General features: G+C 42.8%; 1 protein-coding gene across 2 annotated transcripts in view; it reads right to left on the reverse strand.

The window, feature by feature from the left end:
• Window positions 1-4,989: 4,989 nt before the first annotated feature.
• The window catches only part of LOC111073295 (mushroom body large-type Kenyon cell-specific protein 1), a 65,606-nt gene continuing 49,277 nt past the window's right edge, over window positions 4,990-21,318 (reverse strand). For both annotated transcript variants that reach the window (XM_022365562.2, XM_022365564.2), the window contains 4 exons: window positions 16,949-17,185; window positions 16,657-16,880; window positions 16,124-16,590; window positions 4,990-8,195 (listed from right to left, as the gene is read on the reverse strand). In XM_022365562.2, coding sequence (XP_022221254.2) covers window positions 5,405-8,195; window positions 16,124-16,590; window positions 16,657-16,880; window positions 16,949-17,185 — 3,719 coding nt within the window. In that variant the 3' untranslated portion in view covers window positions 4,990-5,404. The remainder of the gene's footprint in view (window positions 8,196-16,123; window positions 16,591-16,656; window positions 16,881-16,948; window positions 17,186-21,318) is intronic.

Below are 21,318 nucleotides of genomic sequence, written 5' to 3' on the forward strand. Positions count from 1 at the left end.
CAATTTTTAATTCAATTATTTTTTTTGGGGGTCTATTGATATTTGTTGTTGTCTTGGCTGGGCTATTGTGTGTGTGTGTGTGTGTGTGTGTGGTTGTCTTTGCTGGTTGTTGTCTCGGCTGGGCTATTGTTTCATGATCTTTGCTTTAAATTATTTCATTTGATTCTTTTGTACCAGGTTTACGATGTTATGTCGCTCAAGTTGAAAGAGTATATAAGAAGAAAAGTTTTGAGTTTTTGTGATGTATGTTTTTTGTTATACTTTTACTTTTTCATATTGAAATCGTGCGCATAGAAATCGGAAAACCTAGGCATAGATAGTCTTAAAAACAAAAAAAAGGTAAATATGTGCACTTAAAATGATTTTTGATTCTCGGATCCATACGATCCATATACATTCACATTCTTGGCATATTTTGGCAAAGAAAGCTCTTCAATTATATTAATCTTTAATGTTTAATATAGTATTGGTTGTTGGTGTTGCTTGGTTTTTTTTGTTTGAAACAATTGCACTATAGTTCAAATGATGTTTGCCCATTTAAGAAATCAATATATAGAACACAGGGTAATAATTATTAAAAAAAAAAAAGGGTAGGGGGTGGGTAAGAATACTCTCCTTTTCCTACTCGTACCATTAATAAATGTTGTCTAATATATACAAACCATAAATCGAGGCTAACAATATTACAATAATAATAACTATAATGATTACAAAAGATGTTGATTGATTGGTTTATAAGCGGAAATTTCGATTTGCCTACGGCTTAGACAATAATTAATCTTAATCTTTTTATGCACTAAACTAAACGCAAACAATATAGGCTCTAATTTATATATGTATCGTATATGCACTTACATTCAGCAAATTTTGATTCGCATTAAAACAAATTAGATTTTATACACAAATGTGAGCAATTTCATTAAGCACGCTAGAAACTCTCTCTCTCTCTCTCTCTGTCTCTCTTTCTATCCCTCTCTCTGTTTATAAACCACTTTAAACAATTCATAAATTAATATATCGATTCAAAGTTGGTTTTAGTTTTCTTCCTACTCCCCTTTTTTTTATACAGATATTAACTATTATGTTGTAGTAAAACAAAGAATAAGTAATGTGTATGGGTAATCAATCTTTTTTCTCTCCGAAAAATAAAACACGTACCTGAGCGTTTTCGCATGCCCAAGGGGAGGGGGCGATCTGAGTGGACAGGTGCCACGCGCCCCTCCACGCCTTTACACAGGTGGGTATGCAAAAATTCTATACAATTCAACATTCTCAAGCTGTCACTCAATTACATTAGACTGTTTTTTTTTTTTTTTAGTTTTTGTTTCTGTTTTAGACCTACCACTAGGTTGACATTTTCGTCTTTCGACTCGACTTATGTATGTTTTTCTGTTTATATTTCTGTTTCTATTTCGGTTGCTGGTTGTTGTTCTTGGTAAGGTATAGTATACTTTTGTTGGCCTTTCTCTGTGCTGTGTTTTCTGATCTCTGTTTGGATCAGACACACAGTGATACCAAAGACAACATACCCAGGCATACAGTGCGTTTCAGTTCGATAAGACAGTGGGAAAGCTCTGAATAGTAGTTGCAATTTCACATTGTGTTTAAAAAACATCGAGAGGCCCTTACAAATTCCGCTATCGTTCTGTGGACAGCAACCTTCAAAACGCACTGCACTTCCAGGCTGGGTTGTTTTATATCTGTTTGTCTGTTTTGTTTGCTTGTTACTTTCATGTTGTATGCTTTGTTTTTGTTTAAACTGATTTTTAATAACTTGTCGCCTACGCAAAACTTGCTTTTCAATTGTTTTCTTTTAGCTAAACATGCTTCGAAATATTTTTTAAATTGTGTTTTTTTTTATAATATATTTTTAACGTCCGCTTCTTAAATTTGCTTATATAAACCGTATAATTGCACTTTATCATTTCATTAATTATTTTAAGTTTGATTTTTGTTTACACTGAATTTGTTCACATTCTTCTTTTCTAGCAAAGAAAATAAATGTGTTTTTTTTTATAGTTTGAAGTATTTAATTTTCTTCTTTACTTTTGTATAATTTTGCTTTATAAAAGATTTTCCTCATATATGATTTTATCTTTTATTAATTTTGAGTTTAGCTGGATATTTGTTGCTGGTTTCGCAGTATTTCTTTTTCCTTTTTGTTTTTTTTTAGTTTTTGAGTAAACATTATTCCAAAATATATATACAACTGTATAAGCTTTGAATCGGTTCGGTTCGATCCGTTCTCGGTTTTCGGTTGTTTCGGCTTTCTGTTCTGTAGTGATGTAGTTTTTAGGAGCTCTTCTGAGTACAGTAGACCCTCCTGCCTGGTGCTTTTGTAAGCTTGGTTTTATTGTGTGTGTTTGGGTTTTGTATCCGATCTGTTCTACAATGGGGTCTTATGTGTGAGTGTGTGTGTGTGTTTTTATATCCATTATTCATTTCTCCTTTCCTTTTCCAACATGATTTTCAGAAAATGCTCTTCAAAATTTTGGATTATTAATCACAGATAGTGTGTCTAATATATATGTATTGTATATATAATAAATATGTATGTATACTTCAAATATAATTAAATTAGCAATAAATACTTTTGATTTATTTTTCCTTCGCTTCGCCTTAGCTTTCCTTTCCCCTCCTCTCATTTTATTTTTCCATTATATAATAAAAAGTTTTTGATTTGCAGAGAATTTACTAGTTGTTTTTTTTTCTTTCATTTTTTTTTTCCTTTATACCAAATGCAGAATTTCAATAATTTTTTTGCTCCTTATGATTAAATTTTTTTTGGATACTAAACCACAACATTTATGCACATCAAATGTTTAAATTTGGAATAATTTTTGGTGGAAATTATAATATAATTTTGATATATATATATTTTTGTTAAAGCTGCTCTATCACGAAACCCTTCCAACGATGCTGAACATAGACACTCTCATTAGTTGTTTCGGTGTCAATGAAAATGGCACTGTGCCACCGATGATAGAAATCGATTGAATAGGAAATGTTCTTTTTCAAAAGTCTTTCCGTCGGTGAGTTGATTCTCATCGGTTTCATTTCGAAAAGCATCGATGGAATAGATCGCTGAACAGAAGCTTACAATTTTTCCATTTCATGTTTAAATATATATTTTTTCCCCCTCTATTTTCCATAAGTTTCCTTCATTTAAGTTTTATAATAATTCACTAAACATGTTCACAATATTACCGACATTTACCACTTCTCCCTTGCTTTCCTTTTCATTTGCTTTAAATATATGGTGTATAATTTTTGTATGGTTTTTCTTTTGACACTTACTAGCTAGCACACAAAATATGTTTTTTCGGTTTTCCTTAGGTACATTTATATATGATTTTTCTTTTCTTTTATTTACTTTCATTTACGCAGACATTTAGTTAGGATAGAATTTCAGAGTCGAAACGAAAGCTAGATACACATATCGAAAGGGGGATTTGGGGATTGGCCAAACGGGGGTTTCTGGATCTGGATCTGTGTAAATATGTATGTCTAGGGGGATCTCCTGTAAAAGAGTGTGTGTAGAGTGTATAAGTACATTTAAATATATAGTATTTCAGTTGCTCAAAATGATCATGTTTTTTGTTTTTGTTTGGTTTGAGGTATACGCGTAGTGATGAAGACACACACATACATAAATATACAAATATATATATAATATATATGCATTATATATAGTTATACATATAAAGTCTTTATATATTTACGATTTTGTTTTGTTTAATTTTATACTAGTTCTTGAAATGTGTGCTTTCACAATACATTTTTTTTTGCCGAAATTCTTGTTTTTTTTATATTTTTGTTTTAAAGCCTAAACACAGATAATTTTTGTTGGTTAATATTTCTTTCTTATGTAAACATTGAAACATTCAAACTTTTCTAAATTTAGTGTTCAATATGTATGTAGCGGAAGTGGGTTTGAAATATAATTTTTTAAGGTGAGTTTGTCTTGGGGATTTTTCAATTTGATTTTGGATATCAAATTGGTATTTATTTATGTTTTTTTTGTTTAATTTGGAATTTTGATTTGAAGAAATTGTGATCCATTGTTTGTTTGGAATGTATTTTGATTTCGAGTTTGGTTCTTAGTGTTTTTCTGTGAAGCTTGAATTTTGTTTTTAATTTTTTGGGACTTTGGGCTTTCAATTTTGGGCTAAGTAATACAATTTTGAATTTATGTCGTTCTGCGTTTGGTTTTCTTTTTTACGGATTCCCTTGAATTACTATTTTGTGTGCTTTTTCCTAACATTCCTCCGTTCTGTTTTGCTTACGATTTGTTACTAATTTATTTAATTTGTAAATGTGAAGGCAGCTTTGTTTATTGATTTCCGTTTTTTGTTTTTTTCTTTTGTTTTTTTTGTTTGTTTGTTTTTGAAATTATAGAAAAAATGTTGAATGTTGTTGTTGTTGTGGTGAATTTTGGTTTTGTTTTTAGTTCATTTTAGAATTTTGCTATTGGAGTTTTGCTTACTGTTTTTTTCGGTGTGTGTTTATTTATTTATTTTTATGTTTGTTATTGCTGTTGGTTGTTGTTGTTGTTATTGTTATTGATCGGATATTGTTGATGTTGTTGTCTATGTGGTCTTTGCTGTATGTAGTTATTGGCTGTTATACTCGATTCTGTCTCTATCGTTGAAGTCTGTGTGAGGCACAGTGTGTGTGCCTGGTGAGGGGGAAAATATTTTAGAACATAAGTATGTATGCTTATGGAATGTCGGGAGTTCTCCCCTTTACCACCATAGACCTCTGCCCACACAGACTGGCTGCTGTTTTGCTGTTTGTTGGTTGTTTTCTGATTTTCTGTTTTATTTTGTATTCCCATTGGACTGTTTTCTGTTCAATAAAAATATATACATATATATCTATCAACCGAAAAAAATGTCATAAAAAATGCAAAATGAAAATGGTTCTGGCTCAGTTTTTGTTGGTCTTAAGGTTGTTTAACGTAGTGTTTTTTTTTTGTTTTTTTATTGATTGCTTTCTTGGTTTTTGGTTTGTGTTAAGAAAGTTTTTGTTGTTGTTTTGGTTTTGTACAAGAGAATGCCTATTTGTCGATTGTCAAAAACGAAACAAAAATACATACAAATGTGCGCACGTACATTCCGCGCCATTATTGTATGTTTTGTTTTTCGTTTGTTTCTTGCTGTTTTTTCTATGCGGATCTCAGGGGGCGGCTCTGTTTTCCGCTTTTATATATATGTATTTTTTATGTACTATAAAAAATGTTGCTTAATTTGGTTTGCTTTACTCTCCGGACACCCTGTCTGATCCTGCTCGATCCCTGCTGATCCTTACCGTCCTCTTTCTTTTTTTTTTGTATTATTTAGAAGCTATAGTAGTGTGTGGCCAGCGGCGGCCAGGCAAATGCTGGCCTTGCCATCGACTGATCCTATAACTGCTGCTGCTCCAGCTGCTCGGCCTTGATCTGGGCCAGCTTCTCGTGCAATATGGAGCCGCCGCCGACACCGCTGCTGCTGCAGCCAGGACTGCGACTGCGAGTGCGACTGGGACAGGGATTGGGACTGCCACTGGGATTGGGACTGGGACTGGGCAGAGTCGCCTCGCCCTCACCGTCACCATCGTTCTGGCTGCTGCTGCTGTTGCTCCCATTGAGATCCATCATTTTGTTGGGCCTGTGCCTACTCTGCTCGCTCTTCAGGCTGCTGGCATCCGTGGCATCCGAGTCCCTGGAGGTCATTCGGCTCCTTCCATTACCATTGTTGTTGCTGTTGCTGTTGCTGTTGCCGTTGTTGTTGCTGTTCCTGCTCTTGTTCTTGTTGTGCGCCAGATCGCTGTTGTTGTTGTTGTTGTTGCTGGAATGATCAGGATCGCGTTCCCTCTCCCTCTCCTCATCGCTGCTGGCACTATCCGCACTCAGACGCTCCCTCTTGATATCCGCATAGACGCCCAGGGGACTCGCCGATCGCTTGATGCGTTCCCCACCGCCACCGCTCGAACAGGTGGCCCTGTAGTCGTTGCTCTGATTATTGGTGAACGGCAGGGGCGTCTTATTAATCAGCAGCTGATCGAGCAGCGCATTGCCATGGCCATGGCCCAGGCCATGCCCCAAGGCGTGTCCGTTGCTGCTGCTGCTGCTGCCGCTTCCGTTGCCATTTCCATCGCCGGACGACTGCAGTGTCTTGCGGATGATGCCATCGTACATGTGCTCGGCTATCTCCAGGGCGCTCTTCATGGGTCGCTCATGGGCGTTCGTCTGGTTCGTCTGCTGGCGCATGGCCTCCGCCATGCGGTGCAGGTCCAGGCCGTACGCATTGCCGGCATTCGGCTGGGGCCAAAACATGTTGGACTGAAAGGCCAAGGACTGCGGTCCACCCCCATCGAAGAGGGGCAGCTTGAGACCATTGGGGGCCGTTGCTGAGGCCGCTGCTGCTGCAGCCGCCGCCGCTGCCGCTGCCGCCTGGGAGGAGGAGTTGCTCTTGAGGGCATTGCTCAGCTTGGATCCGCCGACGCCGTGGTGGTTGCCCGTGTGGTTGATGTGGTTTCCCGGCTTCAGCTTCTCCGGACACACCTTGTTGGCGGGTCCCGTCAGACCGACCAGGTCCGGCTGCGGCTTGGGTTCGCGCTTGCGCGGCCTCATCAGGTGCCGCTCCTTAACCTTGTACTCCAGCGTGGAGTGGGGCACGCCGTAGTAGCTCCCGGCCCGATGCACGGACATCTCGCCGCGCTGCACCGCCTTGACGGCCTCCACGAGGCTGTCCCGATCGTAGTTGCGGTACTTGCCACGCTTGGGGCGCGTTCCCTTGCCCGCTGCCAGGGCAGCCGCCTCCTGGGCGCTCAGTTGCGCCTGATGGGAGTGCGCCGCAGCTGCTGCTGCATGATGGCCGGCGGGCAGGTGCGCATGGTGATGCTGGTGCTGGGAGAGCAGGTTCGGCGATGCCCCAAAGCGGGAGGTGTCCGTGCCGCCAATAATCTTGGCCACCGAAATGCTGGGCTTCTTGTAGCTGCTGCTGCTGTTGTTGCCGGATGCTGCCCCATTGTTGCTGCAGTCGCTGCCGGCACTGGTGCTGCCGTTGCGCAGGCTGCTGCTGGATGTGGCCGCCGCTATTGCCGCTGCCTCCTGGCTGCTCTGCTCGTTGATTTGCCGCTGGATGTTGCTGGCCATCATTTTCTGGATGGAGGTGGGCGAGGCCGAGAGCAGACCAGCGGCGGCACTGGCGGCGCTGCTGTTGGACACCGCGGCGGCCAGCATCGGCGAGGCCGAGTGTGGACTGTGCTCTCTGCCCCCGTTCCTATTGCTGCTGGAGTGGGAGCTGTGATTGTTGTGGTGGTGATGGTGATGTTGGTGGTGTTGCTGCTGCTGCTGATGCTGCTGATGGTGACTGTGGCTGTGGTTGTGGCTGTGACTGATGCTGGGCGAGATGCTGGCCGGCCCGCTGACCTTGAAGGACGGAATCTTCAGTATCGGATCCTCACTGGCCTCATTGGGATCCAGGGAGGAGCTCGTCTCGGGCGTTTCAGACTTTGGTAGGCGATGATGAAAGGCATTCAATTGCTGCTGGTGCTGGTGTTGCTGCTGCTGCTGCTGCAGGAGCAAGCTGGCGGCATTGCCATTGCTGTTCTCCTGCTGACTGGCGGCCAGCAGATTCATGAGCGCCTCGTTCATAATGCCCCCGGTATTGGCCACCAGCAGGCCCTTGATCAGGTCCCCCACCGTTTGGGTCTCGTCCAGCTTGGGCATCACACCGATGCCAGCCGCCAGCATGAGAGTGTGCAGCAGAACATTGGCATCGATGGGAATTGGCAGGCCGCCGGGAGCCACCGCATTGGCGGGGCCAGGGATCCTTGAGAGCTTCGGCGAGTGCTGACCCCCGCTCTCCAGATCCTCGCCCAGATCCTCGCTGCCATTGTGCTCGGACAGGTGGCTGCTCAGTTTGCGTAGCTGGGCCGTGGCCGCGATGCGTTGGTCAAACTCTGGATAGGGCGGTGCCGGGGTGGAAGCATTGCTGTCCACCTCAGCCTCGTCTGCAGAGTCCTCTGGCTCATCCGGCTCTTCCTGCTCGAGCTCGTGGTGCGCCAGCTTGTTCATTAGGCTGGAGCGGGCCGCCTTGCGGGGCTCCAGCTTATTGGCCATCACATCCTGCAGCGCCCTGTTCAGGTCCTCCTCGCTGTAGGCCCTTCGCCCCGACGAAGGCGTGGGCGTGGGACAGTCCGAGAGGGCTCTGTAAGAGAAGAGGATCAAGGGGTTAATCAATGCAAATTGCGAGAAATCTTTAAGCTGAGAACTGAGAAAGAACTCAGCTTTAATGAGAGTTAAAGTTTAAAGAGGAAATTTCTTAGATTTCGATGTGTGTGTGTGTGTGTGTGTGCAATAAATGGAAAGGAGTCCTCGCAACATTTGCCTCAATCCAAACTTGATCCTGCAAGTCAATCATCCTTTATCTAGCAGAAATTTTCAACAGTGACTTTTGGGGTTCGAGGGTAATATTTTTTGGCAGCACCATCAAAGGACCTGAGAGCCACTTCCCGCTTCTTTTTTTTTGTTCGTTTGGCTTAGAAGGTTCTCTCCCTTTTTTCGGCACAAACAGACACACACACACACACACACACATAGAGAGACACAGAGTGTGGAAGGACTGACAATGAGTGCTTCTTAAATGTCTACATCAGGCCAAAAGGAAACTGAAAGAAGGACACACGGACGACGCCTGGGTGTCAAAGGCAACGGCAAGGATATGCCCTGCCACACAATCATTTTTTGTGTTCCCTTTTTTTCGGGTGCAGCAGCAGCAGCAGCAGCAGAGACAAAAGATGACAGCCCAAAAGGAGTCTGGCAGAAGCTGGAAAAGACAAAGAATGGGTTCCTGGTGTGACAGGGCATGAGGTAGGAGAGGCCAGGGACCAAGCATGTTTTTGAAGTTCATTAGACGAATATCAAAAAGAACAAGCTACAAAAAAAAAATCAATCAGAGATTTCGGTGATACCGAACATACAAATACCCTTGTGGAGCCATTTAAAAATCTTTATATTTATTTTGCTTATATGAGCAGCAAGAGCTCATCAATTAAGTTAATCGTAAATGCTTTTTCTCAAAATAAAGGTACCCTTTCCAAGGGTATTTCAATGAAGTGAATCGGCGGTTCTCTCTCTTCTGTGGGAAAAGCTTTTTCTCTAAATAAAGATACCTTCAACAAGGGTATTGCAACGACAAAAAACAAAAAAATGGAAAGAAATGGCAAATTTTCCGACAACAAAAAAAAAAAGTACCAAAACCATTTTCACTTAATGCCAACGCGAGTCCAAGCCAAGCGCTGCCTTGACGGGGTGCACGTTTGGTGCAACCTTACCACCCTACCTGCCACTCTCCCACACATTCCCCCCCAGGAAAAGGCAACTTTTGTGCTGTAACAACAACAAAAACAACAAGAACAACATCATCAGAAGCCGTACGAAATATTTCTTTTCTTTATGCGCATCCAGAAAACGAGACGAGCTCGAGACCCTCTCTCTTTTTTTTTCGTGGGTGGCTGGGGACATTGCACCGACAGACTGTCGTCGGCTGAGACAGAGAAAAAAATATATACATATGTATGTACATATATATATATATATACAAATAGAGAAAGAGATGGGTAGCCAGAACGCACAGCACAGCTTCTTTTGGCGCCCTTCGCCTGGCGAACAACATGAGACGGCCCTGGCAAAAGTTGATGGCAAAGTCAGAGCGTAACTTTTTTTTTACCCCATTTTTATTTCGGAGGAGTCCTTGCCGCGTCTGGAAAATGTCTGAAAATTGTGCAGACAACACAAAAAAAAAAAAAAAAATGGGGAAAACAGCAAGAAGCAGAAGCAGAGGCGGAAAACAGTAGAGGGCCAGCAGCAGCGGCGGCGGCGGAGGCAGAAGAATGCTTCAGCAGGGGAGAAGAAAAATGTGGCAGAGAACGCGGCAGCAGGTGGCAGCAGTGAATGTTAAACTGTGTGATAGCTGCCGGCGGGCGGGGGGAGGAAGAGCAGCAGCGGGTTCGAGGGGTGACGAGGCAGGTGCAAGTGGAGGCGCGGCCCTTTGGCTGACCGTAAGTAAATTGGGGTCTGAGGCTGGGGTTTGGGATGGGAATGGACCGCGGGCGGGCATCATCATTAAATGGCGACAGTTTTTCGCATTTTTGCTCATTTTGCATACACAAAATAATTTCCCAAAAAAACAGAGAGAGAAAATCACAAAAAAAAGGGAAGGAAAATGCAAAAAAAAAGAAAGAGTACCAAATAGGATGAGGGAAAGATATACACAAAAATTTGCATAATTGCGCAAAACCCGAAGCTCGGCGGCCCCAACCTTTGGGAGGATGTTGCCCCTCAGCCAACAATCTGCCTCTGCAACTGCAGCAGCAGAAGCGAAGGATGGCGCACAAAAATAAATGAAAAATGTCATTTCAATGTCGTTTGGATTTTTTGTTGGTGTCGTTTACCTTTTGGCTGCACTTCAATTGCAATTTGCCACTGCAACAGCCGCTGACTCTGCTGCTGCTGCTGCAGCACGTTTCTCTGCCGCTGCCGTCGCTGCTGCTCCTGTTACAGTTGTTGTAGGTACAACATACATATCCCTGTATTTGTTGCCGCTGCACACGCATGTGGAGCGCATTCATTTGCACCCAAAAAAAAAAAAAAAAAATACCCCAAACCCAACCCCGCCGAAAACCAGGTTTTTCTGCATCCTTTTCGTTTTTTATTTACATACTCTTTCCAAAGGGTATTGCGAATTTTGTTTGGAAGTTTGCTATGCATGATCGAAGAATATTTTCGAGACTTTTTTTTGGTGGGACAGGAACCGAACCATACCGAAATCGGGATAGAATATAGTCCATATTTGGGGAATATCCAAATATTCTTTCTAAAGTCTTTTCTTTTAGGTATCATCATGCAAAGTCTATTTATGCTATATTTAATTGAAAATTCAATTATGTAGTTCCATAAAAATGAACTCTGAAAGGGTATTCTCAGCTTTGGTGCCCCCTGGCCTCGTTCCCTTCTTTACGTTTTCCGTTGCCGTTTGCAATTTTTCTGACATTTTGTTTTAATTTGTGGCAGCAAAAGGGTTGCTTTTTTTATTTAACGTGTTCCTGTGTGTGTGCGTGTGTTTGTATGTGTTTTTTTATACTTTTTGCTATACCAGAGAAATGCATTTTTTACTGCAGCGATTTTAGTTGTTGTTGTTGTTATGCGCAATATTGCATTTTTGTCGGTTCATCCCACACCTTCATATATGCTCTGGACAAACTGACACATACAAGAGTAAACACACGCACATACATTAAATTACCATCTACATAACACATTCAAATTGGTTCTCGCTTTTATTAATAAAATATATTTGGTTGAATAAACAAATTCTATTTGGTTTAATGAGTTTTGATTTCTTATAAAAGATCAAAGAAGGGAGCTGCCACCAGAGAATGCTTCTGATCAAAGTGCAAAATTTCGGGGATTATGGAAGTAATGAAAATATGTACAATTAAAATATGAAATAAGCTTAACATTTGTGATCATTCTCCAAGCAACATTTATTCGGCCCCCTCCGCACCCTCCTCACACAAGTAATTATGATTTTTGCATTTTCAACCAAGTGTGTTTTTATTTGTATTTTTTGGTTTTTTTTTTTTGCTGCTGTTGCTGCTGCTGCTGTCTTCCTATTTTGTTGCGTGCTACGCGGCCGCTAAATGTGCCAGTGGCGGCTCAAGCGTGGTGTATGGGGAGAAGGGGGCAATGTTTGGCATTTGACTGGAGGAATGGAATGTGAGGTTAATGGTTAAGGGTACGAGGGTGCGGATTGGGACTGGGTGCTGGCGCTGCCACTGCCGCTGGCTCCAACAAGAGCGCACAATGCCGTCAACTGTCCCCCCATAGTGGGTTTTTTTTTTCGCTTTTTTGTATACTCTTTGCGGAGGGTATAATGATTTTAGGCAGATCAGAAAAAATTATATATTGTAGGTACTATATTTATATACTATATGCAATTTTTGACGACTCTTACAAGCTTTTTTTGCTGCTGCTCTCTCGATCCTCGTTCTCTGGATATCAGGGGATGAGAGAACCGCGTGCAATAAAAGAGTATTGAAAGCTTCGCACAAGACTTTTTCCCTTCTTTTGGTTCTCTTCTTTTTTTCCCCTCATGTATGTGTGTGTGTGTGTGTGTATTTGCATGCCTATGATTGTGTGTGTGTGTGTGTGTTGACAACGTCGAATGCAATTTTGTTAAAAATGCATTAAGTGCATGTGTGTGTGCGTGTGTGCTGCCTCTTTTTATGTGTGTGTGTGTTTCGGTATGAATGCAATTGCATGTTGGTTTTTGTTGCCAATGCAGTGGCCCTCCCGGTCCCAGGCCTCGGCCTACACTTGATGCGTGCGCAGGCCACCCAACAGACCCCTCCCCCCTGTCAGTCCCTCACCCCTTGGTAACCCATCAAACACACACACACACGTATACTTATGCATACATCAACTCATGCACATGCACAGCCACGCTGCACACATTCATAGCAGTTGCATTTTTTCGGAAGATATGCACTCATTTCTCTTGGTTTTTTTTTTTTTAATTTTCGTCCACCTCTGCTGCTGCTGCTGCTGCTGGCGTTGCGCTGCGTTGACGCCTCTGCCCATCTGCTGCTGCTGTTGCCGCCGCCGCCGCCGCTGCTGCACACTTATATGCGTTTCAATTTTTGTATTTTTTGTTCTTTCTATCTCGTTCATTCACGCACGCACACAAAATTATTGTACAAAAAAAAGGGAGCAGCAACAGCAACACAGACATTTAAACCGAATCGAGCAGCGGTCATTGAAATGACAAAAAATTGTGGAGTATATCCAACAACAAAAAAAAAAAAGTAAATGAGTTTTTAGGGAGTGGGCGGGGGTAGGGGGCATCAAAAATAACTGTAAAAGTGGGAGATGGGTTTTGGAGATAACCGTTAAAATGTGTTGGACTGCAGCAAAAACCACAACAACGACAGGAAAAGATTTTATTCGGGATCGAAGCCATAGATACCCTTGCAAATCCATACAAACTTATTAATACAAACATAATGTGGGTCTCAATCGATGAGGATCATTTTATCAATGAGAATTGTTTCTTAGATCGATTAAATTAAATCTGTTTTTGGCCAGTTTTTGCACAAAAAGTTTCTATTTGATGACTAAAGGTATAGGGTTTTTCTTTATAAAATATATTCTTCTACAAATTCTTCAATATTGGGATCGGTACAACATTTCGTGACCCAAAAAAGTTTCTCAATTTGAGCTCTTGAGCTGTGCCTTACTTATCGGATCTACCTTGATACTGATCATGGAGAAATATACCTCTCTCGAGAGACCGCGCTGGTTTACTTTCAGCTTAACTGCGAACAGCTCTGTTAGTCTCACATACCTATCACAGGTTATAAAATGCTTCCTTCTATAACCTGTAACAAGGGGTATAACAATGGCCAGAGCACACGCATTAAGCTCTTTTTTTTGTTGTTGCCGTATTGCAGCGCATTGTATATTTTCCTCATCTTTTTTTGTTTCTTTCTACCATTTGGGGGGTTTTTGTTTTTGGGGCCAAATGGTTAACGCAGCGACGACGCAGTCGACGTCATCACTCTATGCCAGTTATTACATTCTCTCAATCTCTCTTTCTCCCTTTCGCTCTCTCTCTATCTCTGTCGCTGTCTCCCTCTGTGTGTGTTTTTCGGGTTCCCTGTCTTTCTGCCTCTCAGGGGAGAATTTTTTCGTAAACGAAAAATAATGAATATACACCCAGCGACAATCCCTCTGCCATTCCCTTCCGCCCACCCCTTCCGAAAAGTGCATAGAAAAAAGTAGCAAAGAAGAAAGACCAAAAAATACCAAAATGAAAAAAATACACACACACCCACACACACACAAAAAAGTAAAACGCAGCGTGCAAAAAAAAAAGCGATCGATATGATGCACTCATTTCTGTCTGCTGCGCTGGGCGACGTCGACGTTGCAGCTGCTGCTGTTGCTGCCGCATGCTTCCAACGCTCCACTTGGAGTGGCGATGCCGTCTCATCATCCTCGGCAGCAGCAGCAGCGGCGGCGGCAACAGCATCGGCAGCGACAGCCTGAGAAAAAAATCTGTAATAATAAACGCTTGACGAAAAAGAGAGGAAAAAAAATGCCAAAAATTGCAGCGTCAGTGGCTTTTGTGCTTCAAGTGGTTGAGGGGGCTGTGGGGCTGGTTGAGAAGGTTCCTAGGGGGGTGTATTGCAGGAAATAAGGGCATTAGAGGGGTACCCTAGAAGGCAGTAGGGGGATTGAGTTACGGTCATCTGGCTTAAGGCTTATTTATTGGTGGCATACTTTGGGTCGATCTTTAATCAGAAAACAGTTTTATTAACTCTGAATAAGAAATTTACGGTATTTGGAATTAGGCTACAACGAAAAGTATTCAATCAATGGATATCCACGTATCAATGAATCTAACATTGTCGAAGCTTTCGTCCTTCAACTAAAGCCCTTGCATTGCTCTTATGTCTATTCTATAGTTATCACTCCTTTGCCTATGCACATAACTCCCCCACCCCACTGTAACCGCAAACACTTCCTTTTCTCCCATTTATTCATTGCTTTTTTGTACATTTTTTCGACATATTTTGCTGTTGTGTGTGTAGTGTACTTTTTTTTTTGTGTATGACAATTAAAATAGGTGTACGAGATGGTGCATGGCGGCGGCGACGATGGCGGCTGCTAACAAACACTTGGCCATGCTTTAGACAATAGACAAGGACTGGTGCTTTTGCGGCTCAAGTGGCAGCCACCGTTACCGCCCACCGGCCACCGCAGTCGTCGTTGCCACAGTCGCCGCTGCATCAGCCAAAGAACACACACACAAAAAAGAAAGCGACAAAAATTCGCAACCAAAAAACAAAACAAAAAAAAGAGTAATGACAAAAATTGTGGAAAAGTGCTGGAAAATTATGCACACGACGCCTGGGCTTCCCAGTACTAACAAGGGGATCTGTCGTCTGAAGTAGTATGCCCCAAACACACACACTCCCATCCTTTCACTCCCTTCTACTCTCCATTCCAGAGCCAAAGTAATAATAAAAGGTGCTCCTGAACATTTTAGAGTAATTAAAAAAATGGCAGGACCAAAAAAACCACAAAAAAAAAGGAGAACGAATTGAAAAAAGATTGCGGAACAGCTCAAGGAGTTAAGATGCAGCCACAATACACACAAAACGGAATACATAAATTTATGTATTCTTCATTCCTGTATTCCCCTTTTTTTTTTGGGAAAATTTCATGCAAATTTATGCGGCTTAACCGCCCACCTGCCTAACACGCCTGGTAATTAAGCGGCGGGCAGGGGGCCAATGCGATGCGCCACGAGGCGTATGTGTAATTTTCGGCATCGTTTCATAAAGCACACAGAGACAGAAAAACAGAGAAGGAGAGAGAGCGAGAGAGAGCGAGAGACACACACACACACACAGTGTTATAATTGCACAATTTTTACATAGGCATATAACAATAAAGCTTCGGTTGCAGCATCCACACATCAGCCTGCCTGCCACAAGTGTTGGGCCAGGGGACTGGTGGCATGCCTGCCCCGTTAAGTATGCTACAATAAGTGCAGTGTCAGAGGCGGCGGGCCAGCAGGCGCCCAAAGTGCAATTATCTCATGTATTGTCTGCCACACGATTCGGTGTTTTTCCTTCTTTTTGTGTGTGTGTGTGCTTCTTTTTTGTGAAAATATGTATACCCTTTCCAAAGAGCGGGGCTATGACTTGAGTGGAATTTGCATAGGGATAGATATATTTAGATCATACAAGATCTTTTCCACACGGAAACATAAACTTTTCAGCAAAGTCTCAAAGTTGTGGTTTCTCCTCCTCAATTAGGGTATTGCCCATTCGTTATTCCGCATTGCATAAATATTAATTTCCACCTTTTTTCAGCTTTTTTCGTTTTACATGCATTTTTTTTTGTTTCTTATGTATTGTGTTTGGGGCTATTTTTTTTGTTAAATATTTTTTGGCGTTTGCGCAGAGATTGCCAGATTTATGTTCCAGTACATGCTTATATATAGGTATTTTAAATATATATACGGATATATTTATGGTATGGAATTGGAGGAATGGGTGGACTCACCTGATGGACTTTACATCGCCGCTAATCGATGAATTTGGCGATGGCTTGCTGCTAAGATCGAGCGGGGCATCGGCACTGGGACTGGGCGTATCTTTGAGTGCGGGACTGATGGCGGCTGCAGATAGTAGTTCTGAGGTAGTTGGTGTTACCGAGTTATGTTGCGGATGTTGCTGCTGTTGTTGCTGTTGGCTGGCCAGAGAGTTCATTAGATTGAAGTCAGCCGCCAGCAGCGAGAACTGGGCCAGCTGTGCGGCCATCGAGTCCATTGATGTCATTTTGGCTGCCCTTTGGGTAAGCAGCTTGTACAGTTCCAGGGAGTTGCCGGTGCCGGTGCCGGTGCTGTTGCTGGTGCCGCTGCCGGTTGTTGGTGTTGCACTTGCAGCAGCAGCAACAATGTTGCGTGCCCCAGACTTGCTGTTATTGCTGTGTTGCTGCAGCGATGCGCTCGAATTGCTGTCACTGTCGTGCTGCTTGGAATAAGTTTAAGGTTAATTTGGTAGCCCAAAGAAAGACTGAGACTTCGATCCACTCACTTGACCGTTGTGGTATATGTGACTTTTACTGCTTGTGCTGCAGTTGTGGACTGTGGGTGCCACCGTTTCGGCCACCAATTGGCCCTGGGCGTTCACCGTTAGCAGGCGACCGTTAACACAGAAATTGCACTTGTCCGACGGTCTCCAATCGTTGGGTTCTGGCGGTGGTGATGGTATACTTATTGGTGTTGCTGTACGTGATGAATCGTGTGATGTTTGGTTCTCTATAGATCACAGAAACGGTAATACTTTAGAGAGCCCAATGAGAGTTGAATATCCCTTCAAGACTCACCAAAATCCTCCTCAAACTCCTGCTCTAAACGGTGGTGGTGGTTCTCTGGTTTACAGTGGTTTCTGTTTCTGTTGCTCTTGTTGTGGTTGTGGTTGTTGTATGGTTCCTCGTCCTCGTCGGAACCGGCTGTAGCTATTGGCTGTTGCTCCTCGATATTCAGTTGGCTGCGCGTCGCTTGCTCTTGATAATTTTTCCATTTCCTGCGACCCATAAATTCCTCAGCAACACGTTCTAAGCCTGCAAAAGATCAAATGAATTCCAAAACAATAAGAAAGATAAATTCATGTAAAATTCTTGAGCAGTTTGGTGGGGGGATTAAATAAGTTTCCCCCTAATAGACTATAATTACTGCGGTGGTGGCAATTATTTTCTAACAATTTTCCATCACATTTCCATTTGATTTGGTCGGTTTGGTTTTTTTTTTCGCCTGGGAATTTGTGCAGACAGAAATTACTTAATTGAAATGTAATGCAAGGAAAACTGTAGAAGAATATAGGCAAAAAAAAACAAACAAATTAAAAAGAAAACCTTATGGAAAAAATAAGTATAGGCGAGGAATGTCAGGAAAAAACCCAAGGTAAATGGCATAGGTCCGAGGGACTTTTACTCTATACTTAGGAAGGGCCCACACTGCGTATGCGTAATTATCATGGATCACAAATGTGGAGTTTAGTTCTCCTTCGTGTGGCAATGGAAAATTGATAGATTTGTGTATTTGCTTTGCAGCTGCATTTCCTTGCATTTCCTACGGCATATCCTTCGTCTTGGCCAGGCCAACGTCTAATTGCCACAAAAGTTATGCAATTTAATGCAAAATGCAGGTGGTCGGTCGCTCGCCTTGTGCCAGCGGCCTGGAGAGAGCCCCGCCCACTTCAATGGCCAGGCATGCGTGCCTCAAAAGCAAAAGTTTTGCGCATATGGTAAAAGGCTACGCGTCAACTCACACGAAATGCGAATTAAAAGAAGCAAAACGGGGGAAAAAACACAACCAGAAACAGGGAAATATTTCGACTGGAGGATACCCCTGGTTATCCGATAACCATAGGTAGAATTTAAATACACAAGAAAATGGTAGATTGAGAATAATAAAGCAGTGATCTAGCTTGAATAAAGAAAACGATTTCCTACTTTCTCACAGAGTAGATTAACGGGTGAGCATGCAGCACCTCCTTCCCTTTCTCTCTATCCCTTCCTTGGTAAATCTATCACAGTGAGACTTGTGCTCGATAGAGGCTATGAATCATGATCTTTAAATATACAATATACCCTTGAAATCTTGTCAGTAGAGGGTATCCAAAACACACATAAGTCAAATTAAATGCGGAAGACAGAGGGTGTGGCCGAACGGGATTTGTGGAGTATTGGTATGGCTGCAATTGCAACTGCAACTGCACTGCATTTTGTGGCACTTTTAGTGCATTTCTGCACAAGACCGAAAAAAACTGCATTTGGAACCGGAAGTTGGGAAAAAGAAAACCAAAAACAAAAACAAATGAGGGAAATTCTAGCGCCGCAGCTAACTAGTGTGTGGGAGGATGTCCTTGTCGCTGATGCCAATGCTGCCTCATCGTCCTGATTGCGCACAAGTGCGTGCGTACGGTGCGTGCAGCTGCAACTTTGGGGCTGAAGTGGGGCAGCAGAGTGAGTCAGCAACAACAGCAGCAGCAGAGGGGAAGGAGGACGCATTGCAGCTGCAGCTGCTCATTCCGGCGCGAAAGTGGAGCGGCATGTTCAAACTTTTACCGTGTAAAAATTGCATTGCTTTCCCAGTTGCAGTGGCAGGCAGTTGCTGTTGTTGCAGCTCCGCTTTTTTAAGCGCTCAAATAAACAGGGTCGTCGTTGTCGTTGTCGCCGTCGCGTCAGCGCTTCGGGGGTTGTGCCCGCCATCAACGTTGCCATCGCACCTTACCGCACAGCACAGCACTGCACCGCACGCCCCACCAAGTTGCCGCACACGCACCGAAAAACGGCGAAAAAAGAGCGAGGTGAATGCACGCACGGGACTTGCGGAAACTCAAACTTTAAAATGCAACCAGTCCACCAGACACAGACACATGCATGGCAAAAAATGCTGGCAAAAATTAAGAATTCACTCGACACTTAAATACTCTTGGGAAAATGGCAATCCATACTAAGTTTAGGTGTAGTAATTAAGCCAAGACTCGTCCAAGCCATGGTTTATATTGCCTTATGCTGCACAAGTATTTTGTTTTATTTCATTCCCCAACTTATCATTAGAGCTCCATGCCTCAAACTAAACATTTATAAGGTTAACATTTATGATCTCTCTAATTCTTGATCTTTATTTCTCTCCCAGGAAAGTGCTCTACGACAATCTCCAGCTTGGTTTTCCAATGCTCAATTACGTTTTGGCCAAGCGAATACTCCTACTCGTTTATGCTCTTTCCCGCAAGGAAACCCTACCTACGCATCTGCAAAATGCAACCAGGGGTTGCAACACTCTGCCAGTTGCACGCACACACACACACACACGCTACGCACGCAACGCACAATGTGTCTGCCCAGGCTGCAGTAGGGGGTTTTGTCTCTGTTCTGGTATCAGTATATCTGTGTTTGTGCGCCTCCCTATGCATGTGGTTGGGCGACACACATTGCGTATGAAGATGACGACGCCGACGGCCGCAAGGCGGGATTTCAATGCTGTTGCAGGTTCGTTCTGTTTCAGGCTCTGGGTTGTCTCGGTCTGCCTCCAAAGATGCCCATCATTTTAGAGCCCAAGATAAGGGTATGTACATGTATTCAAGAAGGAACGAACCACGACCACTGGAGCTCCGATAGATTATAAGTTTTAACATCCAAAAGTAAGGCTTTAGCTTGCCCAGATTCTATTAGTATTAGCCCATCCCATCTACGAAAAGAAAATCAGATGTAGCCTCCCCTCGACACGATTATTCCTGCAGGGTATTATGGCTTCCACCTTTGAAGTTTGCGCACCGCTCGTGCAACTGTCTGACGCGTTGCGTTGCACATTATACCAGGCAAGCCGGAGCCGGTGCCAGTGCCTGAATGTATGCTAAATAGAATTTTTTTAGCGGCTCGTAACTTAAATATTTGTATGCATAGGAGTGCATGTCGTCAGCTCTAGACCCCAGTTCCCCTACGACCCATACACGAGCGAGGGGTTTGTCTTCAAGGCAACGTGGCAACGTTACATGTCGTCAGGTAGGACCCCGGATAGGATTCGGGCTTCGAGTTTGAGTTTGAGTTGGAGTTCATTTTCGGTTTGGGTTTAAGTTTCCTTTACGTCTGCCCAAACTGTCAGTTAGTTTGTCTCTTTGTCTGTCTGTCTATCTGCTTGTTTGTTTTAGGGTCGCTGCGGTGCCCCTTCTGTGTGCAAACAAAAAACAAACAAACAGACACACAGACAGACAGACAGACAGACGGACAGAGAAGCGGCAAAACAAAAACGAAAGTGCGTTTAATCAAAGTTAGCTATTAAAGCCAAATGCCTGAACTAATTTGTGAATGGGGCCGCAATGGGGCGTATGATTAATATTCATTTTGTTTGGTCAGGAGTTACCTCGTGCCTCGCTTTATCCCTATATCCATCGAGGGGGAAAAAAATTGAAAAATTAAGCAATTATAAACGGAAACTCATTTAAAAAAACACACACACACACACAGGAGGGACACACGTGGAAATGCAAATGGCATGCGCCCTGAGAGAGCGAGAGAGAGAGACAGAGAGTCACAGAGGACGGACAGCCAGAGGAAACGCATGGAAAGTGGCAAAAGAAATGGAAAAATTAAAAAAAAGAAAAAGAAAAAAGGTAAACGAAGAATTAGATACCCTTTGTCGATCACTTGAGATGATCGCGGAGATATAATACAATAACAAAAGATGATATGATGGTCATTTCATTTTGATCAAAATTAGCTTATTAAATGATCTAATCTCTAGACTTTTGTAATAATTGCAACGAGCTGAAAGGTCTAAAAAGAGTTTCCAGACTTCTCTAAATAAATATATTTTTGATTCTCTTAACACATTCACAAATTAGTATACCCTCTGCAAAAGGGTGATACAAAAAAAAACCAAGCAAATGAAAAACGAATGGACGAAAAAAAATGCAATTATCGATTAATGTACCACATTATATGGCTCACATATATGTACATAAGCACATATACTCGTATATGGCAGCTGCAACTGTCTGTTGGTGTGTGCGTGTGTGTGTGTCTGGTAGATAGGTAGGCCCTTATGTACCACATACCCACGAGTACATGCTTATATGTACAGATATGTTCGTGCAAAAGTCATTAAAAAAATTCTGTATTTTTGTGCTGCCGGCTGTTGTTGTTGCTGTTGCTGTTACTGCTACTGTTGTTGTTGTTATGTCAGCCTCATT

The sequence above is a fragment of the Drosophila obscura genome, unplaced genomic scaffold (genome assembly GCF_018151105.1).
Source record: "Drosophila obscura isolate BZ-5 IFL unplaced genomic scaffold, ASM1815110v1 contig_150, whole genome shotgun sequence".
NCBI classification, from domain to species: domain Eukaryota; kingdom Metazoa; phylum Arthropoda; class Insecta; order Diptera; family Drosophilidae; genus Drosophila; species Drosophila obscura.